The sequence below is a fragment of the Arachis duranensis genome, chromosome 9, assembly GCF_000817695.3.
Source record: "Arachis duranensis cultivar V14167 chromosome 9, aradu.V14167.gnm2.J7QH, whole genome shotgun sequence".
Taxonomy (NCBI): Eukaryota; Viridiplantae; Streptophyta; class Magnoliopsida; order Fabales; family Fabaceae; genus Arachis; species Arachis duranensis.
Genome location: NC_029780.3, coordinates 10809710 through 10824377, shown reverse-complemented (window position 1 = coordinate 10824377; position 14668 = coordinate 10809710). Strand labels below are relative to the sequence as shown.

The 14668-nt window shown below is 31.6% G+C and overlaps 1 protein-coding gene across 11 annotated transcripts in view; it reads right to left on the bottom strand.

Annotated features, from left to right (window-relative positions):
- The window catches only part of LOC107464666 (uncharacterized), a 38161-nt gene that overhangs the window by 6524 nt on the left and 16969 nt on the right, over nt 1-14668 (bottom strand). For 3 of the 11 annotated variants that reach the window (XM_052254479.1, XM_052254480.1, XM_052254481.1), the window contains exons 3-4: nt 10919-11130; nt 9290-10212 (exon numbers count right to left, since the gene is read on the bottom strand). In XM_052254479.1, coding sequence (XP_052110439.1) covers nt 9524-10212; nt 10919-11117 — 888 coding nt within the window. In that variant the 5' untranslated portion in view covers nt 11118-11130 and the 3' untranslated portion in view covers nt 9290-9523. Of the gene's footprint in view, nt 1-9289; nt 10213-10302; nt 10879-10918; nt 11131-11362; nt 11483-13957; nt 14039-14377; nt 14437-14668 lie in introns of those variants that run through there. The other 8 variants (XM_052254484.1, XM_052254485.1, XM_016083546.3 and 5 more) reach the window with 7 other exon arrangements.

The window sequence follows — 14668 nt, the reverse complement described above, 5'->3', positions numbered from 1 at the left end:
TTACTTATATATTATTAATATTATTCTACTACTACTACTATTACTACTATTACTACTACTACTACTAATAATAATAATAATAATAATAATAATAATAATAATAATAAGGTTTAATTATTCTTTCGTTCTTTATAATTTTATTGAATTTTTAATTAGATCTTTTATTTTTTTTTCTAATTGAATTTCTATACCATTTCAGATTTTATAATTAAATATCTGTCGTGACAAAAATGTTGGAATTAACGAAATATTCTATTAAACAAAACAAATATGTTTAATACTTGACTTAATATTTTGTATAATTTAACAGAATATTCTGTTAATTTAAATATTTTTATTACGATAAAAATTTAGTTACAAAATCTGATCTAATATAGAGATCTAATTAAAAAATAAAAAAACTTAATTAAAAATTTAGTATAACTATAAAATTGACCGAGTAATAAAACTTAATAATAATAGTAGTAGTTAATAATATGTTAAGAATAATAACAATAATAACGGTAATAATAACTGTATGTTCCGGTTACTTATACTAACAATAACATTCTACTAATTAATAATAAATTAACTTATATACCAAAAATTTTCTAATAACTCTAATAACAACACAAATAAATAAATTTATTCATAATTAAAATACAAAAAATACTTATTTTAAACATATCCATTAAAAATGATCCAAATATTTAATAATATATTTTTTAGATAATAAAAAATTACGAACTATTATTTAAGTTTTAAAATGGTTCTTAAAATTACATTCGAGCCTCAAATTGGTCATTAAAATTAATAGTTACTCAATTTTATTCTGGAACTTGTACTCCGAGACTCATACTAGTCCCTAAGGTGCTTTCCGTTCATTGAAATACTAAAAATGATGTCGCTTTGTATTTATTAAAAAAAGAAAAAGAAAAACGCGCTCCCCTTCTCCTTTCCCAACCCTTCCCCAATTTTCCTTTCCTTTTCTCTTCTCCTTCTCCAATTTGAGGCCTTCTTCTTCCTCTTCCCCTTCTTCTTTCCCAACCAGAGGCCCTTCTCTTTTCCTTTCCCTTCTCTAACCTGAGACCTCTGCCACCGCTTTTTGCCGACTTCCGTTATGGTGCTACCCCCTTTCCCAACCTAGTCTCTCTTCTCTACCTTTTCTCTTGTATGGGTTCTTTTTTTCAATTTTTTTTACTGCAATAGAGTTTATTTTGTTACTGGTTGCATAAAATTTTAAACTTGATAAATGGATTTGTAGTTTAAGTAGAAGATGACTTTAAATTGAGTTTGTTGAAATGGTGTGTATTGATGAGTAATGAGAATGTTTAGTTAATTCATCTATGAAAATTGATAATTGATTGTGTATGAAGAAAAACAGAATAAGGTAATTGAGGAATTAATTTGAGATCAGGGAGACTGATAGGAGACAAGAGAAGAGGGAGGGGCAGAGAGATAGAGATGAGACAAGAGTGTAAAAGACTAGGTTGGGAAAGGAGGCATGCGGCAAGGTGCAGCGCGGCATCATGATGGAGGCCAGTGAGAAGCAACAACAGAGAGAAAGGGGAAGGAAAAGGGGAATGGGAAGGGGCTCGGGTTGGGAAAGGGAAGACTTGGGTTTTTTTTTATAAATATAAAACGGCGTCGTTTTCAGTGTTCCGATAAATGGAAAACGCATTAGGGACTAGTATAAATCTCAGAGTGCAAATTCGAGGAAAAAATTGAGTAACTATTAATTTTAGGGACTACTTTGAGACTCGAGTGCAATTTCATAGACTACTTTAAAACTCAAATACAACTTCATAGAATACTTTAAAACTTAACTCCTAATTTTACTCCGCACTCACTCAACCTGCTTCCTCTTCCTGGGTCTTCTTCTTTTTTAAAAGCAAAACGTATAAATAATACAAGGCTAAAGTGTGCTTACATGCCTTCTAAGCAAATGCGACACACGTTATAAAGACCCCTATCACCCTTTTCCTTACACGTGTCGCACATACAAGCTATTTTTCTGTCAAATACAGGTCATGTTTGGTATCTCCCAATATGAACAAATTGCAACTTTAGTCTACATGCAGGAGATAGAGGAGACGTTTTAATATTTGGTTGTCCATCCTTACAAAATGCAAGCAACCATTTTCTGTTTTTCTTCCTCCGAAGCTAATCGTGACCTACGTTTTGCAAGTATATGCACTTGTAGGTCCATATCTGTACATAATATACCATACAACAATATATTTAAATTATTCTATCTTTTACTCCATTATTAAATTAATTTATGTATTTTAGACATACCCGAGTGATAGTATCACACAATTGCTTAGGCTGCTTAATGAGCAATGGTGGGAAAAACAGTGAATGGGTATTGCTGGAACTCATTTAATGACTAAGGGATGAAAGACACGGATCAGAAGAACAGGGTAGCGTTGATAGCTTTAGAGGGAAGACGATTTTGAAGAGCAATGTCGAACGCCGAGAGACAACGGTGGAGGACGGCGAAGCATCAAGCACGACAAGGGTCCATTAGCTAACATCCATGGAGCACCGCCCCAGAGATTCAACTGAAGATGTCGTATCGGGTGGCGGGGCTGGATGTTTTGAGTCGAATCAGCTTGTTGACTTGGCCCATAGCTAAAAAGAAAGGATCCGAATGAAAACCAAAATAATTGTTTACTATAAACATGATAAAAATAACTCATTCTAAGAGTTATCCTTTTTCAAATGATGAGTAAAATATCGTTTTTGTTCCAACGTTTGGAGTAAGTCTCAAAGTTATTCTTAACGTTTTAATTGTCCTATTTAAGTCTTTAACGTTTCAAAATTGGCTCAATGTTGTCCTGCCGTTAGAGATCCGTTAACAGAATTGACGGCGGGACAAAATTGAGATGATTTTGAAACGTTAGGGACTTAAATAGAACGAAAACGTTGGGGACAAAAACAATACATAAAAATAAATTTTAATTTTATCTTTCAATAATATCACTTTTTTATTGTATATAATATAAGTTAATATAAAAATATAAAAAAATTTATTTAGAATTAAAGTAGTGTGATTAAGTGTAATTTACTTAGATGTGATTAAAAAATAATTGAATATTATATACGGTAAAAAATTGATATTATTAAAGGCAGGGACGGATTCACTTATGTGGGTGTGGGGCGCAAGTGTCTCCACTACAATTTGAAATTTTATTGAGTAGTATATAATAATAATATTTATTGCCCCCACTAAATTATTAAATTTGACCCCATTATAATTTTTTATTCAACTTTCGACACTTGATAGCCAATTTGAGAGCTTCATATAGATATCCATTATAATGATCAATTTTCAAATTTAAATAAGATTGGTGTTTTTTTTAGAAATCGACTCGAAAGAATATTATCTATCTATTTATGTTTCTTCTTTTAAAATTAGCTTTAGTTTTTTTTTATAATAACTACACTAATTGAATGAACTTTTTCAACTATGAATATCATCAAGAGTAAATTACATGAAAGTTGAGTTTTAAATAATTGTTTAACGATATATACAAAAAAAGATATTTTAATTATATTGTCAAGGTTTTTAAAATATGAAATACAAAAAATTAAATTTTAAATTATATGTTATTATTTAAATTATTATTTTAGTATTTTAATTTGTAATTAGATATTTTGAAACATAATCATATTTTACAATAACAAAATATAATTATAACAATAATTATATTACGTATACATAAAATAATCACTTGTACAGAATAAATCTTAAAATATAAATTTTGAAATATAAAATACATATTAAAAATGAGTTAAATGATATATGTATTTATACACAAATTTATAGCAGATTATTTGATAGCTAATTTTTTATATAAATGTAATATTTTTATTATAAAAATTATTTTAATGTTATATATTTCGCCCCCACTATCAAAATTTTCTAAATCCGTCACTGATTGAAGGATAAAATTAAAATCTATTTTTATGTATCGTTTTTGTCCCCAACGTTTTCGTTCTATTTAAGTTCCTAAGTCCTAACGTTTCAAAATCGTCTCAATTTTGTCCTGCCATCAATTTTTTTAACGGATCCCTAACGGCACGACAATATTGAACCAATTTTGAAATGTTATGGATTTAAATAGGACGATTGGAATGTTAGATATAACTTTAGAACTTACCCAAAATATTGAAGGCAAAAACAATACTTTACTCTTTTAACATTATTTCATGTATTTAAGATAGCGTTTGGTTAATATCTTTTAGACATAAATATATATATACATACATAATTATACACATACAAAGATATACAAATTTTTTTTATTGTATTTAGTAATGTTACATAAGACACAATAGTCTAAATAAAATATCAATTTTACCTTTCAAATTATATTATAATCACTACTTCACCACCATCATCACCAGTTCACCATCACTCTCATTTCTTTCCATAAGATCTTCAAGCACTCCATAAGATCTTCAAGCACTCCATAAGATCCTCTCGGCCATGCCTAGACCTTGTTCTTATGTATTTTCAACGGTGGAGTTTCTACACACCATAGATTAAGGTGTGGAGCTCTGCTGTACCTCGAGTATTAATGCAATTACTATTATTCTTCTATTCAATTCAGCTTATTCTTGTTCTAAGATATTCATTTGCGCCCAAGAACATGATGAATGTGATGATTATGTGACGCTCATCATCATTCTCACTTATGAACGCGTGCCTGACAACCACGTCCGTTCTACATGCAAACAAGGCTTGAATGTTTATCTCTTGGATTCCTTAATCAGAATCTTCGTGGTATAAGCTAGAATCCATTGGCGGCCATTCTTGAGAATCCGGAAGGTCTAAACCTTGTCTGTGGTATTCTGAGTAGGATTCAGGGATTGAATGACTGTGACGAGTTTCAAACTCGCGATTGTGGGGCGTTAGTGATAAACGCAAAAGAATCACTGGATTCTATTCCGACATGATCGAGAACCGACAGATGATTAGCCGTGCTGTGACAGAGTGCGTTGAACATTTTCACTGAGAGGACGGGACTGTAGCCATTGACAATGGTGATGCCCAACATACAGCTTGCCATGGAAAGGAGTAAGAAGGATTGGATGAAGACAGTAGGAAAGCAGAGAGATAGAAGGGACAAAGCATCTCCAAACACTTATCTGAAATTCTCACCAATGAATTACATAAGTATCTCTATCTTTCAGTGCACTTGCTGGTTAGTTGTGCGAAGTTGTGAAGAATGTATGTAAACCATGGTATTGTGCACCAAGTTTTTGGAGCCATTACTGGGGATTGTTCGAGTTGTGAAAAGTATGAGTCCCAATTTTGCGCACCAACTATTCAAAACTCTTCTTCCTCATCTTCTATTGCTTCTTCACTAGAGAAAGAAGGAGGAAAAGACAAAAAAATACAGCAGCAACAACATAAAAAGAATGATGATAGGGTTTCAGGGTTTAGGGTTTATGGGGTTTATCTTAACAACAGAATATGGTATGAGAATCGGAGGTTCTCAGTATAGTAACAGTGCCCAGTGATGTAAGATATAAGACCCCGGGACGCCAAAGGCAATCCTAGACTTCATATCCATCACAAGATTTATCTTAAGGCATACTAAAACATTAAAGCATATATTTAAACCTTAACATAACTTAAAACCTTATCAGTATAAAATGGGTAATCTAACTTAAAGGATTTTCTAATCTAACAGTCTCCACTATCCCACAGCCTTCACCAACCTAACCTCCATGCAATCCTATCGCCACCACCTTCTGAACCTCCTCAATCCCAGTAGAAAGCACAATTATATACAATGCAAGTAAAACACAAGTATTGGCATGTAAGGCAAGTAATTCAAGTAGCAATTAGGCAAGCAATTACAAGTCGGCAAAGCAAACAAACAGATAGAAGATGCACATGATGAATGCCTGTCCTATTGGCTGTTATATCACATTGTCGGTTCAACTGCCAACCCGACACATCTCCATGGAGATGTCGCCCTTCGAAATCATAATTGGGAACCCCCGAGATATGGTGCTCAGATCACCGTCCAGGATTTTGTGCCTGCACACTCTATTGATCCGAAGGGATGCGAGAGGGATACTTTTGCCACATACCTCACATCTCAACGTAAGCGAGATTAACCACCGTCCTTACGCTGCCGCTACCTCAACAGGCGGGATTAACCACCGTCCCTGCCGGGCGCATAGCGTCTCATCAATTTCGGTATAAAATGATACATTAGTGGTTTTCAGAAAACATTTCTAGTATATCATGGATCCATCATCTCATTCCAAGTCCTCGACTCATCTCAACCACTGTCAATTCAACATTTCCATTCCGAACTCATTAGTTCGTCACTTTCTCAATTCATACATCTTTCGCCCTTCGCAATCCACCAAATCCACCCTCAGTACACCAGAAACCTAGCCTCTGTTCTCTAACTTTTCAAAGAAATACCAAATAAACTCACTTAAGACCTTTTCCATGTTTCAATGCCCGAAAATATGCCCAAGAGTCTTAAAATGGTGTCACAGAAAGCTTACAAACTTGTTGGAAAGGTGAAATAGTTTAAAAACAAAATTTAAGTTGTAAAACAGGGCATGTGCGTACACACAGGGGTGTGCGTGCGCACGTCCAGAGAAAATTTCAAAATGTGTGCGTACGCATAGAAGTGTGTGTACGCACAGGTACTAAATTTTAGAATTTTATTTGCTGGCACAAGGTGTGCTAGCACCGTCAACAGACTGATCTTCCCAACGTGTGCATGCGCACAAGGCTGTGCGTGCGCACAGGTTGTAAAACTCCATTTGTCATGTGCGCGCATAGGTTGTGCTAGCGCTCTAAATAGGAAGCCTTCCCCTACGTGTACGTACGCACAAGGCTGTGCAGGTTTAAATTTTCACAGGGGTGTGCGTGCGCACATACCAGAAATCACAAAATTCTGCAACATTGCAAAATTTCAGATTTTGACACCAAACTTTCCACAATCATATCTTCCCCTACCAAAATCGGATTTACACAAAACTTAAACCATTTTAAAGCTTGTTCAATCATCTTTCATTTGGTATAAAAAGCATTGAATTTCAAACAAGGTAGCTCAAGATATGATTCATGGAAGTTCACCAAAAATCCCCCTTTTTACCAAATTTCACAAGTACTCCATTTTTTTAAAAATTCTCAACCAACATCAAACCAAAATAACACCAAACTCCAATTTACATCACAATCTACCCTCTTGGGTCATAATTCACCATTCATACCAATTTTTCTGTCACACTTCATCATTCTCAATCTCAATTATCACATATATAACATTCAAACAATTTTCCACCAACACATTCACCAATCATCACTCTATCACTATCAATCTTCATCATGAAACTCATTCATGCTCCATATTAATGATCAACAATGTTCATTCATCCAAATTCATCATACATCATATCTTAATATCATTATTTAACAACATTAACAATATTAATTTATCATACCTCATCAACCAACCAACATCAACAACCATATCAATTCAATCCTATCTTATGGGTCACTAGCCTAAGTGTCCAGAAATATTATATTCTACATAAAAAAACCGAAACCATACCTTGGTCGATTCCCAATATGAACCAAAATCCCAATTGAGCACAAGTTGAGCTTTCAACCACAATCCAAGCTACCAATCAACTCCAATCAAGCACCAACAATCACCAAAGGCTTCCAAACTCACAATAATCAAGCTATATACACACAAATTATAACTAATCAACCTAGGGCTCATCATAAACAAAATTTCACAAGAGTTCAAGACCTCTTACCTTTTCTAACAGTTTTGGAAGCCAATACCCAATGGTAATCAAAGGCTAGCGTGTACCTAAACACTCAAAATCATAAAATTTCACTTAATCAAAAAACCAAAAACCCGAAATTTTTAGGGCAGAAAACTGGACAGGGAATCTTGAGAAAATTATCACAAAGCTTATTTAGAAGTAACGGACTCGGCAAGAGCTTCGCGTAGCCGCTGACGGCACGTGAATCGGAGCACTATAGCTTGAGATATCGCGGATTGAAGTTGTAGGTGAATAGTATTTTCTCTTCTTCTTTCTCTCTTCTCATGCAGCTGTCTGTTTGTGTAATAGAGGAGTAAATGAACTCATTTGGGTTCATTTAAATTTATATATGTTGGGCTTTGGCCCAAGTTGGGCCTGGTCTAACCCGTTAGCATTTTTAGCCCGTTTGGCCCAACTTTGGGACAAATCTTTAAAATTAACGCCCGGCTTTCGACTTCTTATATTTTTCTAAGATTTTTTACTGTTTTTACTTTTTCTCGCACAGTACCGGGCAGACTTAAACCTGTTCAAATGGTCCAACTGCCGATTCACGGTTTTTCTCGATTTTTCACAGAAAATATATTTTCTGACTCAGAAAATACATTTTCTGACTCAGAAAAACCTAGTCTAAAAATCATATTTAAATCCTCAAATTTTCACTCTAAATTTTTGAATCCTATTTTGGACAATATTAATTAACTAATTAGGCGGTTGATTAGTCGCGGTTCTTACAAGAATCTTCCACTAGATAAACACTTTTTTGGGATAACTTATGGTAAAGAGGCTGTGATCCCTATGGAAGTCGAGAAACCAAGTGCTACGATGCTCCTCGAAAGCACAAATGATTGTGTTGCACTTGATCTCAATTCTCATAAATGAAGTGAGATCAATGTCTATTTTAGCTGAATATGCGTCACTACAAGAAAAAAGGCCTATGGCTGCGCTTTTTTCTTGCTATGCTTTAAAAGCGTGGCCAAAAGAGGGACAATGGTCACGATATTATGAGGGTGGCAATTGATTAGAGTGGCTAAAAGGTATAACACTAAAGTAAAACTTAGAAGTCTACAAGAGAGTGATTTGGTTTTGAGACAAGCTGATGTCGGGACTTCACAAAGTCAAGGAAAGCTATCACGAAATTGAAAAGGACCCTTTAGGATTAAAGAAGTCTTAGAAAAAAAAAACGTACAAGATAGAAAACTTTGATGGATCTAAGGTACCGAGAACCTAGACTGCTACTCATTTGAGGAGGTATTATTCTTAGAAATTGTTAATGTATGAATAAAGGCACTCTTTTTCAGTCAAAAAGATTTTAATGAGGCCATTAAAACTTGTATTAGTTTTATTTTTTATTCAATAAAGTCTTGGTTTCAATTCATATATATATATATATATATATATGAGTACATGGTCGTGCTAATATCGAAAAAACGATAACAAAAAAATAAAGCGCAAATAAGTTATTCAAAACAGTCATACGAGATCGAAAGTCTAGAATTAAAGGGCAGTTACATAAGCTTAACCAACACAAAGTTAAAGTGGAAAATACCCGAAAAGAAGGGAAATACATTGCAAAATGCAAAATAACTTAGTACATAATATTTACTACTTGCCCATCCATGACCTTCTTGAAAGCGCTAACTGAGGAGATATCCAACTCAGGAGCCAAAAGCTTGATTTGGTTGAGGATGTTCTTCTCAGCATCGAAAATACCATCAATAGCAGCTCATTCAGCATTTTCAGCAGTCTTGGCAAGTGTAGAGTTGTTCTTCTCTATCTCAACAACCTTTATCATCAAATCCTTAACTTGAGATGCTGAAGTCTTCTTATCCTCTCTCAAATATTTAATACTTTCTTGGAGTTTCCTATTATCTTCTTGTAACGAGGCTAAGGTAGTATTCAAAATCTGAATTTGAGTAGCAGAAGTTTGAAGCTCCTTTTCTTTTGATGCAATTTTAGAACGGAAGCTCGGGATCTCCTTCTCTACATCCCGAACGAAGGCAACTGAGCCAAGGAGCATCTTTTGAATTCGAGGTAAGGTGTCTTCCACAGGCATCTCAACTGACTTTGACTTAGTCGCCTCGATCAATAAGAAAGAATCAACAAAGTCACAGTAGCGGAAATCTTTTTTCAAGACACAACCATAGGACCTTAGATCTTCCCCTTGAGTGGTTGTTGATTTCATAAGCCTTTTTCCCTTGCTCTTTTGTTTCTTTCTCACTAGAGAGCTCGAAGGAGGATGGGAATATAAAATTTCGATATTAAGAGCTGATTTCTGAGGTTCTGGAGGTGAAAGATTGCTATGGGTAGCTGAAGAATAAATCATATCCATGCCTTCAGTGTTTGTCGGGATAGTGTTAGTACCCAACCTTCGCCTCATAGCAGTAATGGCTTCAGTTCCGCCAGCCATTTTAACTGTCAAAAGAGAAAAATAATTAAAATGAGAAGAACATTATACTATTTAAAATTCAAAAAATAGACATCAATAACAAGAAATGTTATTACCAACAACATTTTTAGAAGCTTGCACTTCAGCAAGGATCATCCTCAAATCCAAAGGGTTATCATTCCATAAACCAAGAAGAGTGTGAACAATGTCACGCTCTATTGGGTTCACACTTTTCAGTTCAATCTTTGGAGAAGTAACGTGAAAGTTCCAATAAAGGTTAAATCTTTTTTCATCCTCCAAAGTCATGAAAAAAGGTTGGGACCCAGGGACCCTTTCAACTTTAAAGTATTTTTCTTTAAAACCATGGTACGATTCTTCAAAAGGTTTGAAAATTCTATGATTGTGGTTAGCTTGGAAAGATAGGAAGCCTTGACCACAAGCACCATAAGAAATAGCAAAGTTAAAAAAGTAAAAAAACACTCTGGTGGAGATAGGAAAGTCGAGGAATGAACATAGTAGTTCAAACCCTCGAATGATGGCCCAACTATTAGAATGCAGCTGAGAAGGGGCACATCCACACAACCTCAAGACATCTTGTTGAAAATCAGAAAACGGCATCCGAACTCCGAGACATGTAAATAAAATTCATACATCCACATCCAATTCGGAACATTTTTGGCATGATGATTAATATGGCATCTTGGTTAGGGAGAGTAAGTGAGTAGTGGTTACCAACATCATCAAAAGTAAAGATCACACCTGACCCTTTCAATTCATCAAGACGTTCCCTGGTGATGGTAGAAGGAGTATTTTTAACTTCCTCGACTACCCAAGTATATAAATCATGTTTCTGGAAATGAGTGGAAGTCCGAAAAGCTTCGCTGGAGGTTCCAGTGCATTCGTCAGTGGCAACCACTTTTCTCCTCACCATTTTTTGGACAAATCTGTAGGAGAACCACGATGTTTTAGAAAATTAAAGTGAATGAAATTTGCTCCAAAAACAGTAGAAATAGAAGAATCTTGAAAAAAAAAAGTTATGCGGTGGTACCAATCTAAAAAATAAAAAAATTAAAAGAAAATGAGAAGAAAAACTTTTATGACCAAAAGAAAGGTGGTTTGAAGGAGAATCAATGGATTCTCACATGCAAAATAAAAAAAATAGAAAAGAGAAAGTACCTGAAAGTTGCAGAAAAAACTAGATTGATGAACATGCGGTGAGTAGAGGTAGAAGATGAAAAGAGGAAGGAGAGACAGAGTTCTTTTAGGTAGAGTTGTTCAGAAAACAAGGTGCAATAATTGCGCACAGAGAAAATGAAACATTTTCCTAAAAATAAAATTTGTGATTTATTTTATTTGATTAATTTAAATAAATTAATCAATTAATTAGTTATTTAATTTAATTGAGATAAAAATCAAATTATTTAACATTTTATTTGATCACATTAATTATAATTTATCAATTATATTAATTATTTGATTTGACTGGAATAAATGAATTAATTTTATTTTTATTTATATTAAATTTTTGTCTTATAAATTCTGATTAATGATTTTTAAGAGTGTTTTAATTAATTATTTATTTAATTTGATTGAGATAAATATTAAATTATTTAATATTTTATTGGACCACATTAACTATAACTAATTAATTACATTAATTATTTAATTTGGGTCATGTTAATGTTTGAGCCGTTATTTACTAAAAATTTCTTTTCATTTCTTTTCTTGATTTTAAATATTTTTATTTTAAATTTTAGATTTTTAGACATTGTTTATATTTTTTATTTTAATATTTCTCTTAGTATTTTTTTAATTTATTGTCTAATAATTATATATTCATTATCAATTATATAGTTGTGAATATTGTTTCAATTTAAAAAAAAAAACAATTTTATTCATTTATTTTTTATTTTATGCTATATGAGAATTTTATTTTTTTTACAAATTTCTCTTTCATTTGGTAATACTTTTTATTTCTCTTATGATGCATTATTTTTACTCTTTGATTTATTTAAACTGTAAAATATTATTATCCATTATTGTACTTTATCTCTTCTATTTTTTTATATTTTGTTCTTATTTAGTTAAATTTTTATAATTTTTTATTATAAATTTTATTATTTTTATTCCATATAAATTTATTTATCATAATTTTTTACATGTTAAGTCGTCCCAATGTTTAAATTATATTTCTTACGTGCTTAATCTTATTTATCCTAATGTTTAAATTATATTTCTTACGTGCTTAATCTTATTTCTAATTTGGAGGATTGAGTGATGAAATAACATCGACGAAAGCTGTTGTGTGTTTACTTCTTCGTCTTTTTTACTTACCTTCCTTTTTGTAGGGATTGTGAGTAACTATATACAATAGTACCTATGCATAATGTGTAAGTATAAATTGTTTTGTAAATTTTTTATTATCTATTTTGAAATAGACAAAACATTATAAATGATTTTGAACTAATAAATCTGTCATCATTGTGTTAAGATATTGTGCATTAATCTTATATTTAGCAGTTAATTGATAGGTGTTAAAACGAACAACAAAATATGAAACTTTTTTTAAATATAAATACAACTATTTTAACTCAAGAATAAATAAAATATATTGGTGAGTTTTAACGGGTAATAACATTGGTCATATTATTCTAATTTCAAGAATGAATATGATACTAAAATATAAAACAGTTCTAGATATATTTTAACAAAAACAGTTTTTTATAATAGTTTTTTTTCTCCTAGGCCATTTAATTTAAAGACAAATTTTATCTCATATTTAGATTATGATTGTCTAAATCAGTTAAAGTTTGAAAATTTTTCTCATAAATCATAAAAAAATATCTACAAATTTAATTATTAATATTATTTAATAAAAAGTATTTAAAAAAATAAAACTCTAATGTAAATATTTAATTTAATTGCAAACTATATATTACTATTAAGGAGTCATCGTTATATTTTAAAAACAAATAAAATTATTATTCATTGAATTTTATTATTTTCAATTTGAAAATAATTAAACTTTAAATTTAATTAACTTTAAAAATTTTCTATAATAAAAGTTATTATACCTATTTTTATTTAAAAAATTTTAAAAAAAATTATATAATTTTGTCCTTTATCTCATACAGAGCTTGCATTTAAAATATTCAAAAAAATACTTTATATATTTTATATATTATTCTATGCAAAGCACAAATATATATACTAGTACTAAATCTGTACCGTTAATGAGTCACTAAAACAGAAAAAAAATTCTAAAAAACTTCTATCTAATGTAGAAGGTAAGAGTGTGTCGATTTTTTTGGTTCGGATATTTAAAAAAAATCAAAAAGGGAGGATTGAGACGGGCATATAGGAGAGAGATAGAAAGGGGACAAAGGTGACAGAAAAAAATGAATAAGACAGACAGAAGAGCTCAAAGACAGACGACAAAAGGAACACAACTCAAATCCACATTGACAAAAAAATGTAGATAATTAATCTGCAATAAGTATAATTAAGTCGCGATAATACAATTGTTATGTTATAAAAGAACCAGCAACGATCAACTAAATAAATGACCAAAACAACGTCAAAATCATTTTGTCAATAAACTGAAACTAACATGTAAATCTAATAGTAAGTATCAAAGTCTGAAACATCATTCAATTAGATTGACATTATACTAAGATAAACAACATGCTATTCAAAGAAACAAAACACATAATAACTAAATAACACATTTTTCAAACAAGATATGAAATATTTAAAAATAAAAGTTCTCACCTTTAATCAAAGAAATCACAGTTGTTGGATGATCAATTATTGCCAACTATTTCCATCATGAAAAAGCTTCCGCAACCCAATCTATGCACCAAATTAAAAGACAAATCCAATTAGACAATTTCTAAAAACAAAAAGAACATTCTAACCTGTCATCAACGTCGGGCTTAATAGAACAAAAACACTACACGAAACGAGCTCTCGACGTATTATACATGAATAAAAAGGTATGATTTTATTGGATAAATCAATTAAATCCCAAAAATTATCATTAACGCTGTCAAATTTACTAAAAAAAATACAAAACTAACGCTAAATTTCATATTCTAATTGATAACTTATATATAGTATCAAATGCTTGAAGGCTACTAGTACAAGGATGAGCAAGTTCTTTGACTTATAAGTTATATTACTTCAACTTACATGAGAGATATGGCGATGGATGTGAGAACACAGAACGGCGCTGCAGATCTCACAAGAATGTCTTAGGGTTTGTTATAGTCTTCATTAAGTTGCTTTTATAGCTGGTGGAGTGGAGGATAAAATTGGAATTATAAAATACTGTAAAAGATAAAATTAAAAAATAAAATTATCCATTTTTTTACCCATGATATTTTTAATCGGACAGCATGTCTAAGATGATATTTAAATTTTCGATATTTATTTGATTAGATTAATAAAATAATTACTAAATTAATAAATTAGTTAATTTTT